Below are 27,998 nucleotides of genomic sequence, written 5' to 3' on the forward strand. Positions count from 1 at the left end.
CTCGGCCTCGACTCTTCCCGCAGGAGGAGGAGGATGTCCTCCGGGCTCTGCTGCGGAGCCGCCGCGGAGCTTTTAGGGAAACATTCCCGACAGGATTAGCAAAATAAGGCAGTTTCACACCGGGTCAGACTTTGATCGAAGGGGACGTTTCGAGCGCGGAACTGCATGGAATTGACACCGTTTCCAGTGTTGAAAACGTAAAGACGATGTTTGCGGTGCCAGGCCACGGCGAGTGGCAGCAGATGCCTTCAGGCTAGCGCTGCTAGCACCGAGGGGCACTGGCACAGCCTTTGAGACTTCATCTGCTCCACACTCGCTTTTATCTGGTCATTTCATTCCTTCTATGTCAGTTGTTTACCTGAATGCCGTTTGGCCTGTGTGTTTAAATGTCTCCAGCATCTGTAGTTGCACTGCTGAAGTTCGCTAGCTCTGCTTCATAACCTCAATAACAAAACAACTGCATCAGTTCTGCGCACAGACTGTACTTTGTCACATTGTTTCTGTCACAATGGAGGGAAACCCACCGCCTCAGAAAAGCACCCCTGTGGCCCGGGAGCTGACCAGAGTAATCAGCAGCTACAACAAACACTCAATCCAACTAAAGATGAACTTGAAGGAGACCAATGCTTTCTTCAGGGAAATCAGACAAAACTACAGCAACGCGTGTGCATCAACTATCGGCTCTGAGTCCGCTTCATTTGAAGCAGGTAGGTCTGTGCCCTCTCACCAGGGGGTGTGCAGAGTCGAGCCCCCTCAAATGCCCCTTTTATATTCTGTCTTTTTTACCATGGCAAAAAGTTGCTTCTCCTGTGCCCATCTCATTGCCCCTGATGCTCTGCATGGCCCTGTACATATGAAAACATAATATTTCATAACCCTGACACCTAACCCAGTAACATTATAGTAGTATAGTATAGTGGAGCTGAGACTGGGGAAGGACATGCAGCAAAAAGAGAGCCCACGATGCCTTTTTTGCTCTGAACCACATCATTTAATTTTATTGTTTAGAATATATAAATGGGAGAATAAAGAAATGAGTTTTTGGCAAAACAAACCAACTTATATTCATAATTATACTCTAAACAAAAACACAATTTATTTTTGGATGCACTTGAGTAAAGACTTCGCAAAATGCTTGGCTTTTATTGCTCTTTGTTTATTGCATTTAGTTTTTTGTTTCAGAGCCCTGTGTTAAAAGAGCCTGTTCTGGTGGGGATCTAACATTTGTGTAAACACAACAGAATAAGAAAGTGATGTATAAAGTAGGCCACTGCAGTGTTGTGTGCTCGTTATGTACGTGCTTGAGACTGTGACTCAGCATCACTAAGGATTATGCGTGCCCCAATAAAGAGGCTGAATTGGTTCTTCTGTTTTATATTCAACATCTGAGGATTGACTCAGGAAAAGATCCCCAGAGGCATATGATGTCAGAAGAGTTTACTTTTCTCAGTGGTGCATGTTCCATACATTAGTATTCATATTTTTTTTTTTTTTAGTAAAGTCTTGTATTCTCTTTTCTGCCAGGCCAGCTCAGCTGCATTGCATTTCCCACTCATGAAGAAGAGTTCCTACGAAACACTGTGGGTGCTGCTCCCTACGTGGTCATCCTGGGCCAGGACTGTGCTGCCCGGTATCAGCTCCTAAACTGCCTCCTTGGGGAGAGGCTGTTGCCCCTGGGCCCGGAGGCCGGAGAGGCCTGTGAGGGCGTCCAAGGCACAGTGTGTAAGAGGCGTAAACTGTGTTTCAGTTACGGGCGACAGACGCGCCTCAGCCTGGCCTTGCCCGGTCAGTATGAGCTGGTTCATCAACTCACAGCCAATTGTGGGCGCTGGGACACTGTGCCTCGAGAGGACCTGGAGATCCATGAGGAGTGCGAGGACCCGGCTCATAGGCTGGCAGAGCTCGAGATCACCCTGCACCACCCACTGCTGCAGGTAAGCACCACACGGGACAAGCACTTGTTTTACTCTAATTGAGTAGATTTTTGGTACATGTACTTTTTTAAATGGATTTTTAGTAGTTAGAGTAGTTGCATTTAAAATCATTATGATTTAGTGAGTACAGCGCTAGTCCCAGTCTGCACACACTGAGGAGCGTCATGGGTTAATCTTCATGTCTTTGAGAGGGACACAAATAACCACCGGAGAACAACATTCGAGAAATAAACATAAAAATACTACTAATAATGTTATTATTATTATTATGGCAATATTTATACATTATAATGCAAATGCTAATATTAATATGAATCATGCAAGGCGCGGCTTATTATTTGTTATATTGTTATAAATAAATGGAAAAATACACTGTTCCACAGCTAGCTCAATCCTGCAACAGACCGTTCAGCTCTTATCTACTTGAGCTAGCCATCCCTATTTTCATAAAACACAAAGGTTTTTAAAACATCAGGGTCAAATGCTTACTTTGTTTTAATTCTGTTATGGCCTGAGAATAAAATACAAATTCAATTGTCAATTGACAAATGAGACATCAACACATTTCAAATGAAGCATTAACCATGAAACTCGCACCACGACCTTCAAGTTATGACGAGAAAAACCACAGAAACCACACCATTGACAAAAGCCCCACAGACCGTGCACAGATCAGTTACACCATTTTTTAAATAATTGTACGATAATTGTATTTGAAATTGGACAAAGTGCACAGTCCATAAATATGAATGGTCAATATAATGCGTCTTGTGTTCATTAAAACTAAGAAGGTCCTGGGTTTGACTCCTGGATGCCGAGGGGTCTTTCTGTTGGATCTTTGCATGTCCTGCAGATGCTACAATTTCCTCTGTCCTTAAAAAACATGTACATTAGGTTCGTCCCCTCTGGGGCCAGGACTCTCCTGAAAAAGAGATGATAAATCTCAGTGATATTTTCCTGTTTGAATAAAATAATGAAATCAAATGAAAAGTGCTATCAAAATTGGTATTGAAATTTTGTTTGAAATTGTAGCATTGTGACAACGTTACAGTAGATGAATGAAGTTTGAAATGGTTAGTTTCATTTTGGTCTAAAATGCCTTATTTTACTGTTTTTTCCTTTTGCCACTTTGCTCTCATGGAAAGAGCAATTTTTGTGAGTCCAGGATTGACTCTGTGACCTGAACATTACAATATCTTGTGGGAGTGAATGGATTTTGCATGGTGTGAGGATTATAATCACTTCTTTTCATGGGTGACACGTGGAATTGAATCCTTAATCCTTTTAGGGCAAAGGCCTTTTTGAGCATCTTACTGCCTCAGAAACTAAACCTCGCTGTGTCCCGGGGCGGCCCACCCGCCCTGCCCCCTTACGTAATGCTGCTGGTCTGGTGTGATTCACATGACTGGGACTTGTAAAAAACCTTTTGCTGTGATGAAGTTGTCATAGTTACAGCTGTGTCCATAGATACTTGCTCTTCTCTTGCTTGAAATAACTAACATTAACTACATTTTGCCATTTCCTTATTGTTTTTATTTATTTGTTTACTACTGTTTTTATTAAAGGACTAATCTGGTTGATGTAGTGTATTTATAATAGTTTTTTGGCTGATTGAGGGTTATTGTTACTTTGAATTCAAGGAATCCGAATCCAGCAAATGTTGAGCTTTAAAAATGGTCCATATTGGTCCCTGTTAATTTGGAGAAGACACAGTTTAGGAGTGACTGAAGCCTCAGAATGTCTCTGCTAACTGCAACTGTCACACCTCACTGCCACAGCGGCTTTTCTGTCGAGACCAGCAGATGTAAACCAATGTGCTAATGAGCCTTATCCCAGAAATTTACTAAGCTTCCCAACTAGAGCGAGCCAGGCGGACACAAAGTCATGACCTGTTTAATTATTTCTCGTCTGTAGAGCTGTAGCAATAACCAGTGGTAATCTGCTCGTTATCAGATCCATGTAAATTTAGCAACGGATGTTAAATATGCATTCCTGGCACAGTTATTAGTCTTCACTGTGAATAAGTAGGTCAGTAGTAGTGTGCATGTGAGACACAGAATAAGTGGGCTGATTTTGATTGGTGGTGTGTGTCTAATGTTTTCAGTCCATCTTTGTCCCAGAGAAGTGCTCAGTGGGGCTTGTTTCTTGGAGACAGGACTGACTGTCGCCTTTGTGTTGCTGGTTTCTGATACCAAGTCTCAGCGTTTGTCCATTTCTAGTTGGTATTTATAAAGGGTTAAACTAGACCTGGGCATTTGCGGCCCCAGGAGCAAGATTTGGCCCTCGATATGTTTTAATCCGGCCCCTAGTAAGATTTTAGTTTCTATTTAAGATTTCTAGTTTCTATTAACTGTCTGTAACATCTGTCTGCACTTGTATCCTTAATAAAGATGACATGAAATGAATTAAATGATAGATTCAATAGCCTATATTTTACAGTAAAGGCATTATAACTATAAGAATTTTTCACACCAATGATCCTCGGCCGGCCCTCCGCTCCTTGCCTGGATTCGAATATGGCCCTCGGTGGAAAAATAATTGCCCACCCCGAGGTTAAACAAACCTTTTAATGTGCGTCATCTGTCTGCCCTTTTCCAGGATCACCATAAATACGGCTGCTTGTGTTTCTTTAAACCTTTGACATTTGGTTTGGGTTAGTTGGGCATAAGTATTTGACATGTACATTATTTTCAGCAAACAAGTGACAGCAATTTAGTTTCAAAACACTTTTGTAGTTGAAGTTCACACACTGAAACTACTTAAGAGCGCAATACTTAACAAACCTTTCTGTTCTCTTAGGAAGCTAAAGTAATGGTGGTGCCGTGCTCTAATGTTCAGCCCATAGAGGAGGCCCTGGAGGACTATACTTGCGGAGTGATTCCCATCCTCCTGTACGCCATTAACCAGGACACGTTGAGCACAGAGCAGGTCTGCGAGCTCAGAAGAGTCAAAGAAATGCTCCCTTATCCCGTCTGCTTCATCCGGAGTCCCGACACCGCTGCTGCAGTGTCATCAGATCTGGGACACCGCCCCGACAAGGACAAAGAGAAGAGCTCTCTGCACAAGCAACTGCTGTCTTTGGGTCTGCTCAGCGGCTCAGCAGGAAACTGCTCCTGTGGTGCTCCAAGTCAGTCGCCCGCTCCAGGAGCCAAGCCCCAGAGCATGCTGGGAGAAGGCTTCGACCGTCTGCACCGACTGATCGTGCCTTTTGCGCGACAAGTGCTGCAGAACCAACAGGTGGAGGCGGCCAACATGCTCAACGGGCTGCACTGCCGCTGCCTTGATATCTTCATTAACCAGGTTTGACTTCTACTGTTGTGCATCAATCAAGACATATCATTATGACACTTACATGTAGATGTTATAAGAAAAAATAGAATTACTTCATTGTAAATAAAGATATTATAGATCAGTAATCATTAAAAATGCAGTAGCAATAAACAGGCAGTCTCTTCCCTATAATCGGGAAGGGCCTCTTTTTAAGAACGCCCTGTGGAAGCTTTCCAAACTTTCTCTAATAATTGCTGCTGTTGTGCAGTGTATAGATAATGATCACAGCATGGTCTACAGTGGTCCGTATATTGGAACTGAATTTCGAGCAGGTGGTATCTTCTAAATACTTTTGCTTCCACAGGCGTTTGACATGCAGCGGGACCTCCAGATCACACCCCGCAGACTGGAGTACACCCGGGACAAAGAGGGCGAGCTCTTCACCTCTCTTATGGCCATCGCAAACCGCAAACAGGAGGAGATGAAGGAGATGATCATTGAGACGCTGGGCAGCATGAAGGAGCAGCTTTTGGACGACGCGGCCAACCTTGAATTTACAGGTTAATTTAATGTCTCGCGCAAAATCAATAAACTAAACTGTATTTTTGTTTGGGGCGGGGCATCATACCATATTTTTTTCCCCCTTCATAATTGAACAGTATTTTCAAGAATGTTAATGTGATATGACAATTTTGACTTTACAATTTCATACTTTTAATATTGCCATAATTTATGCCTTTAACCATTTTACTCCCTTTGAACTACACAAATAATTGATTTATCGTTTCATTCTACGGTCTCATGCTTGAACCTTGAACTAATTCTGGTGTTGTCCACAGTGTTGTCTAGTCTTCCTCTAGTAAACAGTTGGTGACGTAAAGCCTTTGAATTAAGCCTCTTTGAAAATCGAATGGCTGTGATGAATTAGTTTGGTAATTTAAGACAATAATCATATAATTTGTGCTGAAAACATGTCCTGTGCATAAATTGGAAGCATACTCTTTAGTCCCGTGTTTAAATTAGATCACAATAGTTACAAAACCAGATTTGGTTTGATAAACCTTCATGTTGTATTTGTATGTTTCACTGATCTGGTGCATAGTTTGCCATGTAAATTATGGATTTTTATAGCATCAAAAACATTGTTGACATAGTTTCCTTGTGAATTCCCCTGGTTTTTGTCATGTTTGGGCTGCACGGCTGTAGTCTGCACACACAGGCCTCTAAGAGCATGAGTGTGACCTACTGGAGATTGAGTGAGTTTGTTGCATTTCACAACATTGACTCATCTGTTCAAATGAGTCAAGACTGCAGCTTTCATCCGGTTTAAGTTGTTAATTTGCAACTCTAAAAATGCAGAAAAACTTGAGGAATTCAGATCTTCAGCTTTGATTTGTGTATAATCATGCCCAATGCCTTTTTGTTATGCAATTTCCCATCCAATTCCTCAAGGTTTAAGACCCAGGCTTCAGGCCCAAACCTTATTGCAGAGGTGAAAGCTGTATCAAAAGCAAATGATATGGCAACTGCTGTTTTAAAGATAATAGATCATAGAAAAATTTAATATTGTCGCTTAGGGGTGGAACGAGACACCATTTCCACAAGGCGAGGCAACATTTTGACATAGTTTCTAATAAATACATTTGACAGTTAAAAATGTTGGAATAGATCACCAGCGCTTTACTGTTTTTTTGTCCGTGCCAAATGTAAACACATGGTACAAAACGGGCTATTTCTGATTAGTTGCCAGAATATCAATCCCCCTGAAATTCATTTTTGCCCACGCCCTTAAAAGTCTTTGTTGCAATTTTGTATTAACTTTGTATTAACCAATTTGATACTAATGGAAAATATATTCTGGTAATTGTGGTAATTGTTTCCATACCCTAAAATAGATTTATTCCTTCTCGCCTACAGACATTATCGTCACCACAAGCGGTGAAGCTGTTACGTCGAAGGAGATTAAGTCGTGCATTCACCAGATCCAGGAGCTGATCGTGGTGCGTCTGAACCAGGCGGTGGCCAACAAACTCACCAACTCCGTGGACTATCTGAGGGAGAGCTTTGTGGGCACTTTGGAGCGCTGCCTCGACAGTTTAGAGAAGTCCACCATGGATTCATCGGTGCACAATGTCACCTCAAACCACCTCAAACAGGTCCGGAAACTCTAGAAAAGATGCTACAATAGAACCTCCATATCGGGGACAGTACAGCTTTTTTGGGAAGTTTTCATGATTTTAGTTTTGTTAAATTGAGCATATGAAAATGGCTTTATGGCAGTGCTTCTCAAAGTGGCAGAGCCGTGCGAGGGGGACACGAGACATTTTCAACTACGCGGGACAGCACGGGGTTAATCTATATATAAGAGAGCAGCAGAGGTGTGGGTCAGCTTCACCTCTGTGCCCCTCACACAAGTTTGCTTTGCTTCTGTCCCTCCTCTGTCCCTCCTCTGTCTCTCCTCTCTCTCTCTTCTGTCCCTCCTCTCTCTCCTCTCTCCCGCCTCTGTCCCTCTCCTCTCTCCCTCCTCTCTCCCTCCTCTGTCCCTCCTCTGTCCCTCTCCTCTGTCTCTCCTCTCTCTCCTCTGTCCCTCCTCTCTCTCCTCTCTCCCTCCTCTGTCCCTCCTCTGTCCCTCTCCTCTGTCTCTTCTGTCCCTCCTCTGTCCCTCTCCTCTGTCCCTCTCCTCTGTCCCTCTCCTCTGTCCCTCTGTCCCTCCCCCGTCTCTCCTCTGTCCCTCCTCTGTCCCTCCTCTGTCCCTCTGCTCGTGCTTCTGTCTTGGTTCCCATTGTGCTTGAAAAAAAAGTTTGAGAACCACTGATTTACGCTATAAAAAGCCTTTAAACCTTCAATGTAATAATAATTCTATTTCAAAGATTGTAAGCAATAAGACCATTACGTTCAGTGTTTTAATGAACCTGGCTGTACATGGTCAATTTTGAGGTTTTATTCTGGTTTTACAAACGAGTAATCCCAGGAAGGCAAATAGACGAGAGGCACATGTTGCAGTTTCATGATACCACGTGTAGACTGCTAACAATTCATTCACAAAGGACTGAGGATTGCCCTGTTTTGTCACAGTTGCTGAACGCTGCCTATCACGTGGAAGTCACCTTTCACTCTGGCTCGTCCGTAACACGCTTTGTGTGGGAACAGATCAAACAGGTCTGTATCATTTGCACAACTAATACAACTAATTACAGTGTATGTGCCATTGTTAAATCTTTACAACTGCTGTGGTGTGTATGTTTTTTTTTTTTTAGATAATTCATCGGATAACCTTTGTGAATCCCCCCGCCATCACTCCGGAGTGGAAGCGTAAAGTGGCCCAGGACGCCATTGAAAGTCTGAGTGCCGCCAAACTTGCCCGAAGCATCTGCTCCCAGTTCAGGACGAAGCTCAACAGTTCACACGAGGCTTTTGCTGCGTCTCTACGTCAGGTAAAGTCGCTAATGTTTGATAATTGTGTGGATCTACTTATGTAACGTAGCTAACCCAGCGCTAATGCCAGCGCTCAATTAATCTTAGTGACTTTGGTGATTTTGGCAAGATTCAACCTTTTGTGTTTTGAAACCTTTGATTGTAGATACCTAAAACACGGCTATAAGTCTATATGAGAGGTTCACATATTTGTCTAATTATGATGTTTGGTGAGATGGTGCCTGTGGTAAATAATTATCTTTTTTTTTTTTTTTCCCCCCATCAGTCAAGTTGCATTTTGCGAAGACAAATAAAAGTTGAAAATTACTGGAAGTAGTGTGGACCTCTGTAACAGAATGGGAGTGTCTACAGAGCCGCGGCGCGCGGCCGAAACTGCCATGTTATTTTGTGCCGCGGCTCCTGAAACTGCTTCGCTATTTGACCGCGCCGTGTTAGACCGCGCCGGGTTAGGGTTAGGGTTAGGGTTAGCCGCGGTTCCTGAAACTGCTGCGCTATTTGACCGCGCCGCGGCTCTGCAGCCACAGCCATAACAGAATACCTCCACCTGAGTGATGTTATCAAAATCAAAAATGCAGTGCAAATTTGCACGTGACTTCAACATTTCTTGATAGTTTAAGCAATCGTTTAAAAAAATAAAGGTGTTGTCAGATGTAAATATTTGTCAAATGGATTTTTGCCCTTGTTTACAGTCTGGTTGCTAAAGAAAAGTTGTGGAATAACTCTGTCCATGTCATATTTACTGTCCATGTTCAACCAGGAAGTAACATTATAAACATCACCAAAATTTCCAAATTGCCAAAAAACAGCAAAATGTTTGGGAACATCTTAAATAGTTTAATGTGTCATGGACTTTTAAGTTCTTTTCTCTGGAGCCTGACAAACGTGTCTTAGGAAATAATTTTTTGCTTATTTTAATGGTCAATAAATCTTTGTTCAGTTACTTCTGCAGACAAAAAAATGTGGCTGGTTGCCAATAATGCTATAATTTCTTTTCAAGCACTAGTAACGGGCTCAGAGCAAGTTGCTTGTTATTTCATTATGTTGTTCATTATTAGATTAGTGGCAACATATGAATGAATGCACTTTTACATCTTTGTTTTGCCTATCTCTCTACATACTTCTATGAAACACCATCTTCTGTAATAATCTTCACTTTAGAGCTACTGCTGCTTCTCTGTGCTTTATCTTTTATTTTCAATATGTAAATATGCAACTGTGACGTCTCTGACGTCCCTGACCAATGCATTCGAGTCTAACTGCCCTGATGACAATCCTCACATGACGAACAGTGTGGCTCACATCACTGTCTGCATTTCCATGGTCTCTCTCTTAATAAAGTTACATACATTATATGCGCATAAGCATTGTCTCTATGAAGCAGATCTAGTCGCTCTTTGTGCCTAAATGAGCCAATATTGCAGTTTTACGAGCTTGTAAATGTATAACAAACAAATCTGCGTCGCAAATTTTCCATAAGTGCTGGGAATGTGAATGTGCCATGTCTTGAAACAATGAGGAAAATTTACAACTAAATGACCCAAGATTGGTTTATGGAAAATTTGAAACACATGACCAAACTTCATGATGGATGGAAACTAAATGTTTGGTTGTCTGCAGCTTATTATTACCTTTTATTGACAAATTATTAGGGACATACGTGTGTTTTTCAGTTTTTGTAAACATGTACTGGTTTTAATCAGCGCAATTGTTTGTAGATCATGGGGGTGTCCAATGTCAATCTCAGAGGCAGTGAGGGTCGATCCTAAAGACCTCTGTTTTTAGTTTCCAGCCTGACATTACACGTGAGAGCTCTACAGCAGCACGAGTGGACCGAGAGCTACAATCAGCATGTTATCATTTTGACCGCTTTTCATGACTTTCAGCTAGAACACCGCTGTGGGCTCGACACACAGCGCGAGCAGAAGCTGTGTAACACGAGGAGGAGGAGGAGGAGGAGGAGGAGGAGGAGGAGGAGGAGGAGGAGGAGGAGGAGGAGGAGGAGGAGGAGGAGGAGGAGGAGGAGGAGGAGGAGGAGGAGGAGGAGGAGGAGGAGGAGGAGGAGGAGGAGGAGGAGGAGGAGGAGGAGGAGGAGGAGGAGGAGGAGGAGGAGGTCCTCAACCTTCTATCATTTAGTGTAGTTGTGGTCAGTATATTTTATTTTCTGAAAACTCGGCTGTATTAAATGGTCTAGTTGAATAGCAGATGTTGAAAACGTGTGGGCCCCCCTGATTTCGATTATATGAATTTGGTCAGATATAAAGAGGTTTAACACTACAGTCTCTTAGAAAGTGGCAAACCCAGCACTTATTTTTATGCGACTGATTATCGCTTGTGTTTGTAGCTGGAGGAGGGGCACACCGGTCGCCTGGAGCGCACAGAGGACCTGTGGCTGCGTGTGAGGAAGGACCACGCCCCTCGCCTTGCCCGCCTGTCTCTGGAGAGCCGCTCCCTCAGAGACGTCCTGCTGCACGGTGAGTCACTGCGCCGCCTTGTCGGAACACACTTCCAATCAGCCAAACAGATGTTCACGATGCTCTTATTTAGGCTTAAAGGTGCTATGTAACTTATTATTGTAAAATAACACACCGAGCATTGCCTCTCCACAGATCTGGCATATAATTTTGCTTTGTGGCTCCAATTGCTTAGAAATGGATACATTTAATGCCATACTTTGGAACATTACAAGCAGACAATAACATTTTTACGGAGACCAGCAGGAAGTAGACCCTCTACCAACTGCACCTTTAACCTAGACTCACTTTTGTCATCTTTGCATCTAAATTTTCTTCTTTTCTTATTATTTATTTTTGTTTGTTTTTTAATGAAATAGAAATCAAACAAAAAACATGACTGAGAAGAAATAACTAAACAGAAGCGTAGCTAAATCATGTAGAAAAGGTTGTTTGGTATATGTTGCTTAACATATCTGTACCATTTAAACCAAGGAGTAGAAAATATGTCAATTATCAAATTTCAAATTAACTATAAAGGCATTTTCCCCCTATTTTGTAAATGTTTGTTATTGGAGTCCTGTTTCCTGCTGCCAAAAGTACATCCAAAGTTATCCATTGTTTCTGTTGCAGGAGTTTTAAGTGCCTCTTTGTGCATACTTGTTTGTACCATGGTCTGCCAAACCTAAATGATTAATACTGCTCGATGCTACACCTGAACAGAACTGGAGATCTTTGCAAAAAATATTACATGTCCAAAGTTTCAGGGTTAGAAGTCTAAATTTAAAGTACCTGTCTAATGCAATGATTATCAACTGTCAAAATATAATTCAATACGTTGTCACTTCCTTCCAGGTAAGCCAAAGCTGGGGCGAGAGTTGGGCCGTGGCCAGTACGGAGTGGTGTATTTGTGTGACAGCTGGGGCGGACACTACCCCTGTGCGCTGAAGTCTGTGGTGCCCCCCGATGACAAGCACTGGAACGACCTCGCATTGGAGTTTCACTACACCAGGTACAAACTATCCCACACTCACTGGGGACTATGCATTCTGGGAACTGCCGCTGTTCTGGAGCCGAGGGAAATTCCAGTGATATTGAAAGCATTCATTTAACGCGGCTCATCCATCGTGACAGTTGCTTTGTAAAAGGCCATGACTCCACCCTTTTAACACAAATCTGTTGTGACTGTTCGGGCCTATAGGCTTTTCACACTGCTGTGCAAGGACAGTCACGATCCTTAAAGGTGTCTCTATTGATTTGACGTTCCACAGTATGACATTTAAAGCTCTTGTACCTTATTTTCAAACTGAAAGGTTGAAATGGATATTTCGATCAATCCAACTTGTTCCTAACCCTCACAAACCGTTTGCCACATCACTAGTTTTCACCTGCATGGATTTATTTTGACCACTAGCAACGTTTAGAACATCTTTTTCCAGACCAAAAAGTTAAGCAAGGAGGACAACCAGAGGACAACCAGAGCACAGCCAATCAACTGTCAGCTGTCAATCTGCGAGTGATGAAATGTTTTATAATCAGAAAACGGCGACAAGTGATTTCTTTTTACAGTGCACTTTATGGGGAGGACAGTTTGCAGCTGTAACTCGTCTATACAGCTCAGAATTAATTCAATTAGAGCTTTTATAATTGCTTCAGAGTTGGCCACCTCCTGCGTCCAGGCTCCAGGGGACGACCTCTAACAAGCTTATCTGTCCTTGCCCTGCTCGTCATTGTTTTCCACCGAGGTCTGAGTGCCATAAATATTCTCCAGGTTGAATTTGTTTAAAGCAAAGTGAACATGGTAGAAATGAACACTGAATCTAAACTCTGTTTACCAATTATCTAACCAATCTTACCTGATCCTGTAAATTGTTTTGATCAGACTCTATATCCTGTAATTCTAATACAGTCTGTATTGTTTTACCTCAAATGTTCCACTATGATATGTCATATACCTTTTTCTTCGGATGGACAAATAAAATATGATATTCAACAATGTCTCTAATAAACTGATTAGGTTCAACGTGTGTGTTTTTCCCCAGGACTCTTCCCAAACACGAGCGCCTGGTGGACCTCCATGGTTCAGTGATAGACCACACGTACGGAGGCGGCTCCAGCATCGCAGTGCTGCTCATAATGGAGCGGCTCCACCGAGACCTGTACACAGGCCTGAAGGTAATGCACTGCAACAACAACTATACCACACATTTAATCCACAAGGGCCGTTCTAGTGAGATGTACATTATTATTACCTTTAATATATTGGAAAGACTGTAAATCTGGGACTGTTTGAGCAGTTTGTAAGCACTCTTGCGTATCTCAGACCTCAGATCCTTGAAACCCTCCTCATCTGCAGGAAAACGACTTGAATCAAGTCCAGGACTGATTGAAATTGCTTTGTAGAGGCACGAGTTTTATCTTGTTTCATAGTTGTCGACCTGGCACTGGCCGTTTTCTGATGTTGTGTTAAACGTTTTCAAATTCAGTACAAAGCACATTTAAAGGTGCACAATGTTACTCAGTATGGCATTAAAAGTATTCATCTCCATGGAGACAAGCCGGTGACTCCATCAGACAAAGTTTCAGGTAAAATCTTTGGAGAGGCAAAGCAATACAATTTCCATGGTTACATAGTTAAGATTCACTAGTATTTTATTATGATGAATAACTTTTTGTGTCTTTCTGAAAGGCTGGTTTGTCGCCGAAGGAGCGGCTGCAGATCGCTCTGGACGTGGTGGAGGGAATCCGCTTCCTGCACAGCCAGGGCCTTCTCCACAGAGACATCAAGTTAAAAAATGTTCTGGTGAGTTCATTGGTGCTCAATGGAAAACCTCTTTAAATAATTTAAACCACAAAGTTGCATTTCCATCACACCAGCGTTTCATGTCTTCATATGTATTTCAGTTGGACAAGCAAAATCGAGCTAAGATCACTGACCTGGGATTTTGTAAACCTGAAGCCATGATGTCGGGCAGTATTGTTGGGACGCCCATCCACATGGCTCCGGAGCTCTTCACAGGTTTGTCAAGCATATGTTTGGAGTTTTGCAGTAACTTGTAGGTACATAAAGCTAACATTTAGTTTGACCCTTTTCTGTTCTTTGACAGGAAAGTATGATAACTCTGTTGACGTCTACGCCTTTGGCATTCTGTTCTGGTACTTGTGCACGGGTTCAGTGAAGCTCCCAGAAGCTTTTGAGAAGTGCTCCAGCAAAGACCAGCTCTGGACCAATGTTAAAAAAGGTAAACGCAGTATTTGTAGTATTTGTACTTTTGTTTTTGCATATTTTTAAACATTTATTATAAGACAATTCCCTTTCCCAGGTTTAAAAACTACTGAGATAAACTAAGAAACAGTTGACATAGTGTGCTGCCCAATGAAAAACAAAATAATAATAATTATCATTTATTTTGTATTAGTGAATCTGGGTTTCCAGGGCTTTAACCTGCATCATGCGGACACACCAATTGGTTACATTACAATTGTTACAATCAGTTAAACTATTACATTTGAGCATAATTACTATCTCAGGACATAATAGAAAATGTGGAAAATGTGGTGTAATGTTCCCTTATTGTCATCTGTTTTTTTCTCTAGCTTAAACATATATTATATATATTTCACTCATAGGGTCCCGCCCTGAGCGCCTGTCCAGTTTTGATGAGGAGTGCTGGCAGCTGATGGAGGCGTGTTGGAATGGTGACCCGTCCCAGAGGCCACTGCTGGGCATCGTGGAGCCCAGCCTGCAAAGCATCATGGTCCGTATGTGTGGGCCGGAGCGCAAAGGCAGCAGTCTCGAGGACTCAAACTGAACTCACTCAGACTGAAGTGTATTTTTGTTGTATTTATGAAGGCGTGTTGGAAAAACGGGTGGTTGTTGTCCTTTTCTTTCACCATTGTGCCATTATTTATGAGGAGCAGAACCAAGTTGTGTAGATTTGTGTTTTATTGAAAGGTGGATTTGAACGCAGCCTCTACAGTTCGATTTCCTCGTGGCTGTTGTGCTAATTGCTACTCCTTTATTGTATGCTACTAGATGCAATTTAGCAGATGCAAGTAGCTCATTCCTAGTACTCTAAGAAAATATAAATATATAAAAGATTAATTTTAGATTGTATTTAAGATGAACATTTCTGCATTTATTCAAACACATCTTTTTAATAAAATGTTCTGTTACACGATGTCCTTATTTTTTATATTTGCTGTACATTTTACAGCATCACAAGTTCAACTAATGTCAAGCATTTCCAAATCATGTTCCAACAGTGACTGATATTTTAACATGTTGAACAAAAGTTAAGCTCACAAAGTTGCAGCAGAATATTTGTTTCTATAGTTTTTGTGCACGTTTTAAAAATGGGTAATAACGATCTACATTGGTGCCATCTAGTGATTGTTCTTAGCAACTACATTGTATTGCCTTCCTCAAACCAAAATTAAAGGTTTTAATTTTAATGTTGCAATTGGTTTTATATTTACTTAATCGAACTTAAGCTTTGTTGTTGATTTGTGAGAATATTGTAAGAAATCATGATCAAACTGAAAACATTGCAGTCTAAAGATGTGATGACTTCCCTCAGGGGTACATCTGCCACTCAGGTGTTATACTTGATATGTTTTCTTATGACTAGTTCTTTATTTTATTTAACAATGGCCCATATTTCATTTAAATTATTTATGGCAAAACTCTGCAGGTGAGTGGAAGAAATATTATCTATAGATTATTTGCATAAATGAGAGAAAATTATGTATTACACGTTTATAATTTTAAAAAAATATTTTAATCCAATGGCAGAACTGCACATATTTTGGACACAAACATTTTAGAAATCGATGGATCCAGATTTAATTGTCTTGTTTGATTTTGTTGACATATTAGCCAAAAACTTCAGTAATTTATTTTATCTTATTTTGTTATTTTAGTAAACTAACTATGTCACTATGGAAGAAAAAATGCCCCATATAAATCTGGATGAAAGTTGATTATATGAGATTCAACTACAGATTTGACATTTTTGTTGTTTCTGCATAAAAGCGGAGCAAAATTAACTAAAATGTTTAATCTGTCAGCATCTCTCTGTTTGAAAACCTGTAACCCAGATCTATAAAAGTATTACTCAGACCAGTGTGATTGTATTGTCTTATTAAACCGGTAACTACCTCCTTTAACTCCCAGTGAATGGTTAAGGAAACATGATTATAGAAGTAAATTAGACTGAAAAAGGTAAGCTGAAACTTGTATAAAACGGTTTAATCAGTAAAAAATGACAGATACCAGTGGAAATGTAACATCTGATGACATTGTAAGGACATTGTTCCCTTTCAGTTTAAAGTCATGAAAATGGCATCCATACATACAATTATAAACAATGGTAAAAAGTGAGATTGGTCTTTTAAACATGGAGTAACGGACGTATAGATACTTTTACTTTATAGATTCATTTAAAGATATGTCCTTTTTCCATTTACAGGCCACGCTGTACAGTTCAAACATCTCCAATAGTCTTACAGCACACATTTAATTCATTATTTTACAAAGACAAAACTTGACGGCTAAACTATAAAACACAGCTGGTAAGTCTCTGGCAGTGTCCATCACTCGCGATCCGGTGACGCACAATGACCGCATTTTCAAAGTCTTTAGAAACTGAGCCCCCAAAAGGCCTCAGAAGTCTTGAGTCGTCCTTTCCCATTGCATGTCGACAGTGGTTCTTCAGCTTTCGCCTTCCTTCATTCTGAGAGATAGCTTATTCACAAGGAGATCTTTGCTTTTTCTGCACACAAAGTCCATAAATCAACTTGCAACTTGTAAACGGCCCACGACAACATGTGAGCGGGCGTTTATTCACTCGTTGGACCATATTCTGACTTCAAACTGGCACCAATGCAAATATTAACATACGGTGAAACAATTCAAGAAAATAAAGTTCCCTGAATATGCCTACTTAATGGAGTATGACCTATTTTTGTCATAGAAAATCATCATTAAAAAAAAAAGAAAAGAAGAGAAAACACTGCCTGAGAGCGTGTACTGGCAGGAACAAACAAAAGTGCATTGCTTCAAGTATGTAAACAATAATATTCTTTTTAAAAGGGACCATGTGGGACAGCGCAGTGACTCCTGAGGTTTTGGCACAACACTTTGAGCACTCTTTGTCCAGTCGCGACATAAATACACACCCAACGCTCTGTGGAGAGGGTGAGAGATTGTGTCCTTTGTTTTGTCTCTTGTATTGCGGGGAAGTCCGCGGCGGAGTAGGAGGCTCTATGACCTGCAAAGACACACCCCTCCGTCAGCGCGGGCACATGAACGCGTGGCGACGGCTGCTGGGAGGAAGACGATGAGGACGATGAGGTGATGTCGGGGGACAAACGGGAAAGACAACAAAAGCATGGGAAGGGTGAGATTATGATATGAAAACAGATGGTGAGTGACGGCAGATGCTAAAACAAGCTGGATTTTGAGCTCAGGGGAGAAAATTAAAGAATAAAAATCTATGGTTTTTGAAAAGAGAAAAGACAAAAAATTGGTTAATCGCAGAATTTTCTATAATTTTTTTTATAATCAATGTTTTAATGCGGTAGTCCAGTCCAATTAATTATCACCTAACCCTGGAATTGCAGTAGATTTAAAATTGTATTGCATGTACAGCAAAAAAGCATTAGAATTGTAAGTAATATTCATGACTTTCAGATTTATAATATAAGCAACATTTATTCAGATGCAATATTTAGATTTAAATTGACAAAAAGAAAGGACAAGCGTTTTACTATAAAATGTAAATAATAAAATAACTATCTGTAAATCTAATATTCTTTGCAATGTTTTAATGAGAAACAAATCAATAAATACATTGGTAGTCGCTTACTCTGAAATCCATGAACCCAAGATAATTGTGATTATGGAGGGTGTTTGGAGTTTCAGAGTCCTAAAAACAGGAAGCTGAAACCCTTGAATAGGCAAATATAGCGTATATTACGTGAGCTCATTAAAAGTGCTCATGTTTGCTGGTTGTTGTCTTTATTTGTGTGGGATTTCTGTAAATATTGAGTATGAACATGAGTCTAAACAGCTACAGACAACAGACTGATGGACTGGGACATACAGTGAAAACACTGGACAGAGCTACGTAAAGAGGACACGGACACAGCACACGTTTATGGTTTTAGCTCATGTCGTGGCACTCACTCTGATCCCGAGGAGTCTCCGTCTACCGTCCCGGCCTTGATGCTCAGGACCACGCCGTTGAGCTGGTCCTGGAGGCCGGGTTTAGCCGGACCGGGCCGGCCTTCGCTGGACGACGACCCGTGAGACGACGTGCCAGTTTCCACCAAATCGCTGTTGATGCGGTTCCCTCCGTTTCTCTCCACGATCGGAGACAGCTGCTTCTTTTTTAAGATGCCTGTAAGACAAAAGTGTCATCAGGCTTTCTGCTCTGTTTGTTTCTTCTTGTGAATTAAACGAAACAGAGGCAACAGTTTCAACAGTGACGTGCAACAACAACTATGACTATGACAAATAATAAAACTGGCAGAGTAGGGATGTCAAGATAATTTGGTTCATCAATAATTGTGATTATTCAGGTCACAATGTAATAGTCAGAAACAAAAAATTATATTCGTGACAATTTCAGAGGCAAAATTGTGTTTTTTTCAATCTACAACCCAAAAATAGACATATAGATTTGATTAGATTTTTTTTTTAAATATCTGCCTGTTTTTAACGCATTTAACTTTATTATGTAATTCAGAAAGTTTAGTTTTGTAAAGTCAGTCACAAACTTGAGGAACAGTAACATGTTAGACGACAGGAATGAAAGAAAATTTAAGATTTCACCGTTGTTCGGTCACAGTCTCAATAATCGTGACACTAAAATTTGATATTGTGCCATCCCTTCTTGTGAGTTAGTGCGTGCAATGTTTATAATAATAATAATAAATATAGCCGCAAGCGGCAATGATCGGCCCTCGCCACGCCGCAAGAGGAGGGGGTGCTAACGCGCCCCAATTGTCCTTTTATTACGCTTACTGCTGAATCTGTGACGCTGTCACATCTTCTCCCCTTTGTTTTACCATCAAAAAGCAATTTTATTTTGAATTCTTGGCACCGTGACTCTTTGAATAAAAATGTGAATAACCTTTGATGGTCCACCCCTGAAGATGAGTCTCACCAAATTTCAGGTTAATAGGGCTGACGCCCTAAGAGGAGTTTGTGAAAGTCTAAAGTGTAAACATGTTCTGGCGATTTCCCCATTGGAATAACATGGGAGGTTTTGGTCATCGCTACGGCAACGCCATAACAATTATGACATGGGTCTCATTGACTTTTTTGATGGGGATGCCAAAATTGAGTTGTGTGTCAAATTTCATAAAATTTCGCAAAACTAAACATTTAACCTCCATATGGCGCTGTGGTGCCAAATTAATTTATTTCACTTCAAGTTGGTTTAGCGCAAAGAGTTTAACAACTGATTCTAATTTGACGCAATTCGGACTTTATCTGCGCAAACGGCAGAAATGTTAAATTTGGAAGATTTCTGAAATTCTTGCTAAAGTTTGCGGCTTCGCCGCACAGAGACCGTGAGAGGTATCAATGTCATTTGAATAACTTTTGATGTCCCACTCCTCATTTTCACCAAATTTCAGCTTTTTAGAGCCAACGCCCTGGGAGGAGTTCGTAAAAGTACGACGTTTAGAAAAACTCCCAAGTCCTGCTTAGCCATTTTTGAAGCAATATGGCCGACATTTGGTTGGGTGGACGGCGTTGCCGTAATAATATTTTCTACTTCTCTTGTCACCATCTACCTCTGCGCCAAATTTCATGATTCTACGATCAGATTTTTTTTGGGTCATTTCCTATCTCTCAATGCATTTTTGGTACATTTGGGGGCGCTGACGCGCCAATTTTTTTTATTTTAGAAAAGGGAAATAGCCAGAATGTAGAGAGGCACGATTTTTAGAGGTGTGCACATTTTTGTGACTTTTCGTCAATGTTCACTGGGTGAAAAATAGGGGGGTTGGTCCCGAGAAGAAAGAAAGAAAGAAGAAGAAATAATATTCCGATGCGAAAACAATGTTTCCCATTTTTCAAATATCATAAACTATACATTTTCGGAAAGCGCTCGCGCTTTCCTACCTCATGGTGTGGGTCCCTGGTCACTGACGGGTACTTTCGTTAATTTTGAGTGGGCTCCTCAATTTTTGCATTACATGCTTATATGCACGGAACATGCAAGAGATGGGGAACGTATTGGTGAGCTACTTAGCGCAAATGAGTGCTTTATATGGGGATGACGACCGCCAATGTAAAGTGCTTGTTTAGTGCGCACTTTTGCACGGGCTTCGCCCGTTTACAACTGTAATGTTCCATTTTCCTACTACTAATTAGTATGCACGGGGCGTGCATGAGTGAAGGAGTGTTTGGAAGTGGGCGAGCGCTTTGCGCTCGATTTCGTGCGCACTACGTGCGCACTTTCGCAGCCGTGCTTCGCACGGCCTTACGAGATTAATAGGCCAGCTTGTGGCGCTCGGGCCTAATAATGATAATAATAATAATAATAACAACTATTAATATTCAGAAAGCAAACACATTAAGTTATTAGATGTTGTAAATTACAGTGATGGTCAGTTCTATCCTTATCCTACTCTCCTTAACGTCCGAAAATAGAATCTTTCTTTTCTAAATCCATATTCATTTACAGTTTACACTTTCAATAACAGATTTGATTGTTTTTCATCAAGTTTAAATGGGGACTTCATCTCAAAGTTCGTTATGTAATGTGTTTTATATTGCTGGAGAAAGGTGTGTATAATAGCATACTGCGCATACTTAAGTAGGACAAAAGCGCACCTTGTCGTTTACCTTTGTGTGGGTGCGAGTGGAGGTGTGACAGTCCCGGTATCTGCACCGTGGTGGACTCTGGGGAACACGCCTCTGGGATCGTCCTCAGGTTTGACTCTGAATTGGGGAGTTCACTGTCGCTGCCTGAGCCCGGGTAGTCGGGCCAGTATGTTTTTGTCACACCGTTATCTATTTAAAAGACAACGATAATATAATCTGGTTACGTTTTGGATGAATGCTGGACCGCTATCGCAATTTACTGTTTTCAACGTTCACATCCAGGAGCGTGAACACTTTAGCCAAGGCTGAAATAACTGATAAACATCACGACTTATAAGATATATAGCTTATCCAACAAAACATTAAAACAATACTCTAAAATATCATCTTTACAATGTCTTAATTTTCTATTCAAATTTAGTTTTGACCGATTGTTCAGCTGTAATTCCGAGTCTTCCTCACCTTGTCCCGGAGGTCTTTTTGTCCCATTGGATGCCAGATTTTCCCAGCATTCCTCAGGGGGAAGGGGGCCCTCCTCGTCCTCGCTGTCAGACGAGTGGGTCGAGGCGTAGGATTCGCTCCGATCGTCCTCCAGAGACAAGTCGCTGTCCGAGTCGCTGTCGTGGTCTGCAGAGAGTTTGAGTTAAAGTTCCTCAGACAGTTGGACCACTCATTGAACTCAAATGCAGATCAATATATTGTACATTTAGCTAAAAAATTGACTTCCTGGTTGTAATTAATGACATTACACTAGCAAATTACCCAGCAACCACTAGGTCAAAAGTCACAATTGTTTTTTATGTGACAAACAAAAGTATAAGAGCATGTTTATCATGTTGAATTAATGTTTAGAGGGTCCAAAATGTTGTTTATTTTGTGTAAATTGAGTATAGACTTTGGATGAGTGTCTCTAGTGTGATGTCACTTCCTCTCATTTTCCCCACAAACATCTGCTTGATTGGTGTAAAACTATAATTTAAACTCACAAAAGATAAAAAAAAAAAAAAAAAAACACCAAATAAAGTCAAACCGAGCAAATTACATTATTAGCATTACATAAGCATTACATTATTATTCGCATTGACATAATATTTTGATCAAGATGAAAAGCAGTTCTTTTACCGTCAGGGTCTTTACTCTCGGGAAAGTGTGCCATGTGGTCGTTCAGGGCGATGTGCGCTTGGCTATTGCTTAAACCATCGTCCCTGACACGTGAAAAGGAACAACATCCAGTTATTTTCACACACATCAGCCTGATTATGACTGTATTTCCCTTTGAGTTCAGATAATTCATACCTGAGGACGAACGGCACGTAGCTCTGTTGGCTTTTGCCGCTTTGCATCGTGCCGTTCAGAGAAATACTGGAGTCCGCGAAGGGAAGGTGGTACAACTTGCCGTCCTTGTAGTTTGTGTTGCATTTGTAAATCTGGAAGAAGAACAGGGAATTTAAACAGGCCTGGAAGAAACTGTAAAGCATTAATTTAAGTTTTGTCTGGCTGCTCGATTCAAACAATTACCTCTTACCTAACCTTTAGAGAAAAAGTATGTCCGTAAAACATTTCTTTAGCAATGTTTTCTGACACTTTTGTTTTAAGATTGTGGATTAGAAAAGCATCTTTGCACCAGATTTTGAGCGGCAGAACGGGCGCACGTGCCATTCTAATTGAAGGGAGTAATAATTTAAATCACACATAAATTATTGTGTAAGTCTACGTGTGTTTCTTGCAACGCTCTTTCGAATATGACTTCCTTTTCCAAATGTTTGAGCCCTTTCATTAGAAAATATCTGATTTCGGTGCATAATTTATTGCTTTGTCAAATTATATCTCAGGCGTTACATCCTGAGTGTTACTCTTACTCGAGTAGTTGTTTCCTACAAACTTATTTTCCTCTTGAGTCATTTCGTTGGCCACTACTTTATACTTATTCTTGATTAAAACCATTTTGAAGTATTAGTACATTTTCCCACCGCTGCAAAAGCCCAAACTGTGGATTTTCCTGAGAAAAAGTTTGGAATTTTTTTAAGTTTAAATGAAAACAGTTTGAATCTTATAGTCGATGGTTTATAACGAGTGCGTGTTGCGCTTGGGGTCATGTGGCTGCAGCTGCACGCAGACTCACAGAGGCTTTAGACTTCATCATGTGATCCGGACGCTTGCGGCTGCAGCAGTACTTCATCGCAGTCCTCGCCTCTTTGTTGAGCACAATTCGGAAGAAGAAGATGAAGGGGCCCTGCGTGGAAAAGTGAACACGGGACGGTTAGAAGCGTGCACCACTTTACGTGTGGGAGGTCTGCCCTGCCCGCGCTCACCTGCAGACAGTTGACTCCGGCGAACAGGTAGTGGAAGATGATGATGTCACTGTTGACGGACAGCAGCGCCAGGAAACACGTGACCAACACCAGGAAGAGCACCCCGCCTGCCGTTTTCAGACCCGCTCTGCAGTCACGAAAGAGGGAACAGAGAGTTAAGAGAAGTATTTGGATGCTTTCCAAGGAGGTGAAGATGGAGAGAGATAATGAATACACATAAAACACCAGCCACGATAGCTTTACGGCACAGGGAACAATGCAGCACTTTACAAACGCTACCAAGAAAATACAAATAAAACTTTGGGATTTCAACAGAACTGTGGTTTTCTAACAAGAATAGTTATTAATAATGGGTCTTGATAATGGGTCTCTGTCTCTTTTGCCCGCACAGAGCTGGGGAAGAAAGGTTTTGTTCCCTCAGCTCTTTTTCCGAGGAACAAGTAGCAAAAACACTGGAAATGGAATGTGTTCCTGTCCTTAAATGCCTTTAAAACCAAGTTGAAAGCACAAGATAATCATGTGTAAATGTTTTTTCCTGTTGTTACTGTGTTGAACTGCCTCTTGGCCATGACTCCATTGGAAAATATGTTTTTAATCACAATGGGACGCTCCTGGTCAAATGAAGGTTAAATAAGAAAGATAGATTTGGGTTACTCACATTCGGGGCTCTTTCTTTTCGATGCCGTGGTGTTTGGGCGAGCACGAGGCTTTTGACGATAGAATGAAAAGAAAGATATTCATCTGAAAACACGAAAAAAACACAAAGGTCACCAGCACGGACATTGATAACGTTTCCCCTTTATTCGTCCGACAACTGACCGACACAGCCAGGGCGATTGGTCCGGCGAAGCTCCAAATCAGAGTATCGTACATGGACAGCCAGCAGTAATCGGGGTTTCCGTAGCCTTCAGGGTCCAAACCGACGGCCAAACCTGCGAAACAAACGGATTTTTTTCATGCGCTCCGTTTTTCGACTTCCGCAGCTCGAATTTGAGCGTTTGCGAAGACCAACCCGTGACGAAGGCAGGCACGCCCCAGCCGATCAGGTAGTAGAACCTCATCGGTCCGTAGTTGATGTCTCGCACTTCGCTGATCATGCGGTAGACGTGAAGCCCCTCCAGGAAAAGCCAGGAGAAGGAGCAGAGGTAGAAGAAGTGCAACAGGATGGCGATGACCGTGCACAAAAACTAGGAGAGAAGATTCGGACATTAACCACACACTGCAGCAATAGAAGGTTCTCAAGTTTCTGTAAGTTGTAGCTTAGACATGGTTTAGCTTTGGTTAAGAGTTCATTTTAAATGCTATTTTCCTGAATTAGTGGTGTTTTGATCAACTTTAATCGTGATTCAAATACAGGTGGTGTTGGCAAAAAATTCTACTTCTATTCTATTTTTTTTTTGCGTTATTTCGATGACAATTTTCAAACCATATCAACCTTTACTCTTTTTCACAGGGTCGTGTAAGTTAAGTGTCCCGCCTCAGTGCACTCGTGGTGGCTGGGATCAACAATAAGAGTGATAACGCTCTATCGACTGATTAATACCTCATCTAGTGTCGGTGTAATCCCTCATTCGTCCAGGCGTGTTCCATAGTAGAAAAAGCTTCAGTTGTAGTCATCTGGACTCAGTTTGAAAAAATAGACGTTTCGACTCTCATCCAAGAGTCATTGTCAATAAAAGAATTTAGATCGAGAACTCCGATATTAATACTGTTCTGTGGTAAGACCCGCCCATTGGGAGGAGCCTTCCTGAAGTAGAAAGAGTTGTTTGTTTCAACAGAAACTCCCCCCTTGTATCTACCGAGCTAGCCTCTAAATGTCCTGGTCCTGGTCCTCTACCTTTCCAGGGGTTCAGTAACCCATTATAAATAACAGGAAGATTAAACCTTAGCCCTCCATTTCTGTTTAAAGAAGGTCTTTCTTTTTTAACAAAAATAGCTTCCTTGACTCCTCTTTCAAACCATCTTTTCTCCCTGCTTAAAACCTTCACCTCACCGTCTTCAAACGAGTGATTAGAGGCTTCAAGATGGAGATGCACGGCGCTCTGAGGTCCTGAACTAGTATTTCTTCTGTGCTGATAGAGCCTCTTGTGTAGAGGCTGTTTCGTCTCACCTATGTACCGTTCTTTACAGCTTTCTTCACTGCATTGGATCGAATAAACTACATTGCTCTGTTTTTGAGTCGGCAACTTGTCCTTAGGGTGAACCAGTTTTTGTCTTAAAGTGTTTCCTGGTTTAAAATAAACAGGGACTTCGTGTTGTCTAAAAATTCTCTGCAGTTTTTCCGACAGGCCAGACACATAAGGGATAGAAACACCCTTCCTTCTCTGTTCAGTTTCCCTTTTGTCCTGCTTCTTGGTTCTCTTCACTCTGTTGAGAGCCCAAGCGGGGTAACCACAGGCTGAGAGGGCATTTCGGACATGTTTTTCCTCTTTCTTCTTGCCCTCTGAGCTGGTGGGCACACCTTGAGCTCTGTGTTGTAAGGTTCTGATCACACCCAGCTTGTGCTGTAGTGGGTGGTTGGAACCAAAGAGCAGATACTGGTCCGTGTGTGTAGGTTTCCTGTATACCTCTATTTGGAGTTTCCCCGTCCTCTCCTCTGATCGTGGAACAATCAAGAAAGGCCAAGCGATTCTCCTTAGCGTCTTCTCTTGTAAACCTGATATGTGGGTCCACAGCATTGATGTGATCAGAGAAGGTTTCCAGCTCTTGTTTCTTAATTGTTACAAAAGTATCATCGACATAGCGGAGCCACAGTTTTGGGGCTATGCCTGAGAATGAGGACAGTGCCTTCTTCTCAAAGTGCTCCATGTACAGGTTGGCCACTATGGGAGAGACGGGCGAGCCCATGGCACAGCCATGAATCTGTCTGTAAAATTGTCCCCGGAATTGAAAGTAAGTGGTGTTCAGACAGATGTCCAACAGTTTACATATGTGTTCAGGTGTCAGTTTGGTCCTTTCCTGTAGGGTGGTGTCTTCCTGCAGTCTGATCCTCACTGCTGCTACTGCATCAGAGGTCGGGATGCAGGTGAACAGGGACACCACATCATATGAAACCATGAGGTCATCTGGGTCCTGTTGGAGATGTTTCACTTTATCCACAAAGTTGTGCGTGTTTTCCACATGATGTTCCGAATTCCCCACAAGCGGAGCCAATATAGTTGTTAAATGCTTGGCCACATTGTAGGTGATGGAATCTGTGCTGCACACTATGGGTCTGAGTGGAACCTCCTTTTTGTGTATTTTTGGAAGGCCATAAATGCAAGGCATGGCTTCACCAGGATACAGTCTGTAATACAGAGGCCGGTCTATCACTTCCTCTTTTTCCAGCCTTTGTAAACAGTCTATCACTTTCTTCTTGTAGCCACTGGTCGGATCTCTTTTCAAGCGCTCGTATGTGGTCGTGTCCTCGAGGAGGGTGTGGACTTTGGCTTTGTAATCAGCTGCGTTGAGAATCACAGTGCAACGTCCCTTGTCTGCTGGGAGGATGTTGATGCTATGATCTTTTTCCAGTGCTGAAAGTGCTTTCCTCTCTTCAGCTGTGATATTTGAAGGCGGTGGTTTGGCACTCTTCAGGGTCGCTGTGACACGTAGCCTCAGGTCTGCAGCCTCCGATTCAGTCATTTTGTTGTTTCTAATTGTCGTTTCAGTGGCTGTGATGTAGTCCTCTGTAGGGATGTGTTTAGAGGTGACAGAAAAGTTGAGCCCTTTAGAGAGCACCTCCTTTTCTGCCTGTGTCAGAACACGATCTGATAGGTTCTTAATCCAATTGTTTTTGCTGGTCGCTAATTTGTCTGTCTCAGTCCTAATGTCTAGCTCGACCTCACCTGCATTCTTTTTGTTCAAAAGAATGTTGAACTTCTAGATTTGGCGTTCTTTGCTCTTCCTGTGCTGTGCTTCTTGTGCTGTGTGTAAAATCCAGCACTCTTTTGAAAGCTTCTTCAGGGAGTATGCTGGTTAATTTCTCCTGTAAAGTTCCTGTTCTGTCTTTCAATTTATCAATTCTGACGTTGTTTTTCTGTATTACAGACTGTATCCTGGTGAAGCCATGCCTTGCATTTATGGCCTTCCAAAAATACACAAAAAGGATATTCCACTCAGACCCATAGTGTGCAGCACAGATTCCATCACTTACAATGTGGCCAAGCATTTAACAACTATATTGGCTCCGATGGTGGGGAATTCGGAACATCATGTGGAAAACACGCACAACTTTGTGGATAAAGTGAAACATCTCCAACAGGACCCAGATGACCTCATGGTTTCATATGATGTGGTGTCCCTGTTCACCTGCATCCCGACCTCTGATGCAGTAGCAGCAGTGAGGATCAGACTGCAGGAAGACACCACCCTACAGGAAAGGACCAAACTGACACCTGAACACATATGTAAACTGTTGGACATCTGTCTGAACACCACTTACTTTCAATTCCGGGGACAATTTTACAGACAGATTCATGGCTGTGCCATGGGCTCGCCCGTCTCTCCCATAGTGGCCAACCTGTACATGGAGCACTTTGAGAAGAAGGCACTGTCCTCATTCTCAGGCATAGCCCCAAAACTGTGGCTCCGCTATGTCGATGATACTTTTGTAACAATTAAGAAACAAGAGCTGGAAACCTTCTCTGATCACATCAATACTGTGGACCCACATATTAGGTTTACAAGAGAAGACGCTAAGGAGAATCGCTTGGCCTTTCTTGATTGTTCCACGATCAGAGGAGAGGACGGGAAACTCCAAATAGAAGTATATAGGAAA

At 41.8% G+C, this 27,998-nt stretch overlaps 2 protein-coding genes across 4 annotated transcripts in view; one reads left to right on the forward strand and one right to left on the reverse strand.

Annotated features, from left to right (window-relative positions):
* The first annotated feature begins 336 nt into the window (after positions 1-336).
* Positions 337-15,265, forward strand: dstyk (dual serine/threonine and tyrosine protein kinase). The gene is made up of 14 exons (XM_072452258.1): positions 337-707; positions 1,525-1,934; positions 4,734-5,234; positions 5,569-5,764; positions 7,122-7,360; positions 8,280-8,363; positions 8,462-8,638; positions 10,981-11,110; positions 11,945-12,101; positions 13,132-13,264; positions 13,779-13,892; positions 13,994-14,108; positions 14,197-14,331; positions 14,720-15,265. The coding sequence occupies exons 1-14, from the start codon at positions 509-511 to the stop codon at positions 14,899-14,901; spliced, it is 2,772 nt and encodes a 923-aa protein (XP_072308359.1). The 5' UTR covers positions 337-508; the 3' UTR covers positions 14,902-15,265.
* Positions 15,266-16,324: 1,059 nt separating this feature from the next.
* Positions 16,325-27,998, reverse strand: part of celsr2 (cadherin, EGF LAG seven-pass G-type receptor 2) — an 84,032-nt gene continuing 72,358 nt past the window's right edge. Inside the window, exons 24-34 of one of the 3 annotated variants that reach the window (XM_072452257.1) lie at positions 24,255-24,429; positions 24,062-24,174; positions 23,901-23,983; positions 23,243-23,369; positions 23,053-23,163; positions 22,227-22,357; positions 22,053-22,135; positions 21,393-21,557; positions 20,952-21,119; positions 18,279-18,492; positions 16,325-17,361 (exon numbers count right to left, since the gene is read on the reverse strand). In XM_072452257.1, coding sequence (XP_072308358.1) covers positions 17,355-17,361; positions 18,279-18,492; positions 20,952-21,119; positions 21,393-21,557; positions 22,053-22,135; positions 22,227-22,357; positions 23,053-23,163; positions 23,243-23,369; positions 23,901-23,983; positions 24,062-24,174; positions 24,255-24,429 — 1,377 coding nt within the window. In that variant the 3' untranslated portion in view covers positions 16,325-17,354. Of the gene's footprint in view, positions 17,417-18,278; positions 18,493-20,951; positions 21,120-21,392; positions 21,558-22,052; positions 22,136-22,226; positions 22,358-23,052; positions 23,164-23,242; positions 23,370-23,900; positions 23,984-24,061; positions 24,175-24,254; positions 24,430-27,998 lie in introns of all 3 variants that reach the window. The other 2 variants (XM_072452256.1, XM_072452255.1) reach the window with 2 other exon arrangements.

The sequence above is a fragment of the Eucyclogobius newberryi genome, unplaced genomic scaffold (assembly GCF_026437365.1).
Source record: "Eucyclogobius newberryi isolate DKJ021-1_F unplaced genomic scaffold, fEucNew1.0.hap1 SCAF_19, whole genome shotgun sequence".
Classification (NCBI taxonomy): Eukaryota; Metazoa; Chordata; class Actinopteri; order Gobiiformes; family Gobiidae; genus Eucyclogobius; species Eucyclogobius newberryi.

Bases quoted from the DNA above. Each gene is read 5' to 3' on its own strand.
- dstyk (XM_072452258.1), top strand. From the start codon at position 509: ATGGAGGGAAACCCACCGCCTCAGAAAAGCACCCCTGTGGCCCGGGAG. The intron at 5,235-5,568 runs GTTTGACTTCTA...TTGCTTCCACAG, and splicing joins TTGATATCTTCATTAACCAG to GCGTTTGACATGCAGCGGGA. The intron at 7,361-8,279 runs GTCCGGAAACTC...GTTTTGTCACAG, and splicing joins CCTCAAACCACCTCAAACAG to TTGCTGAACGCTGCCTATCA.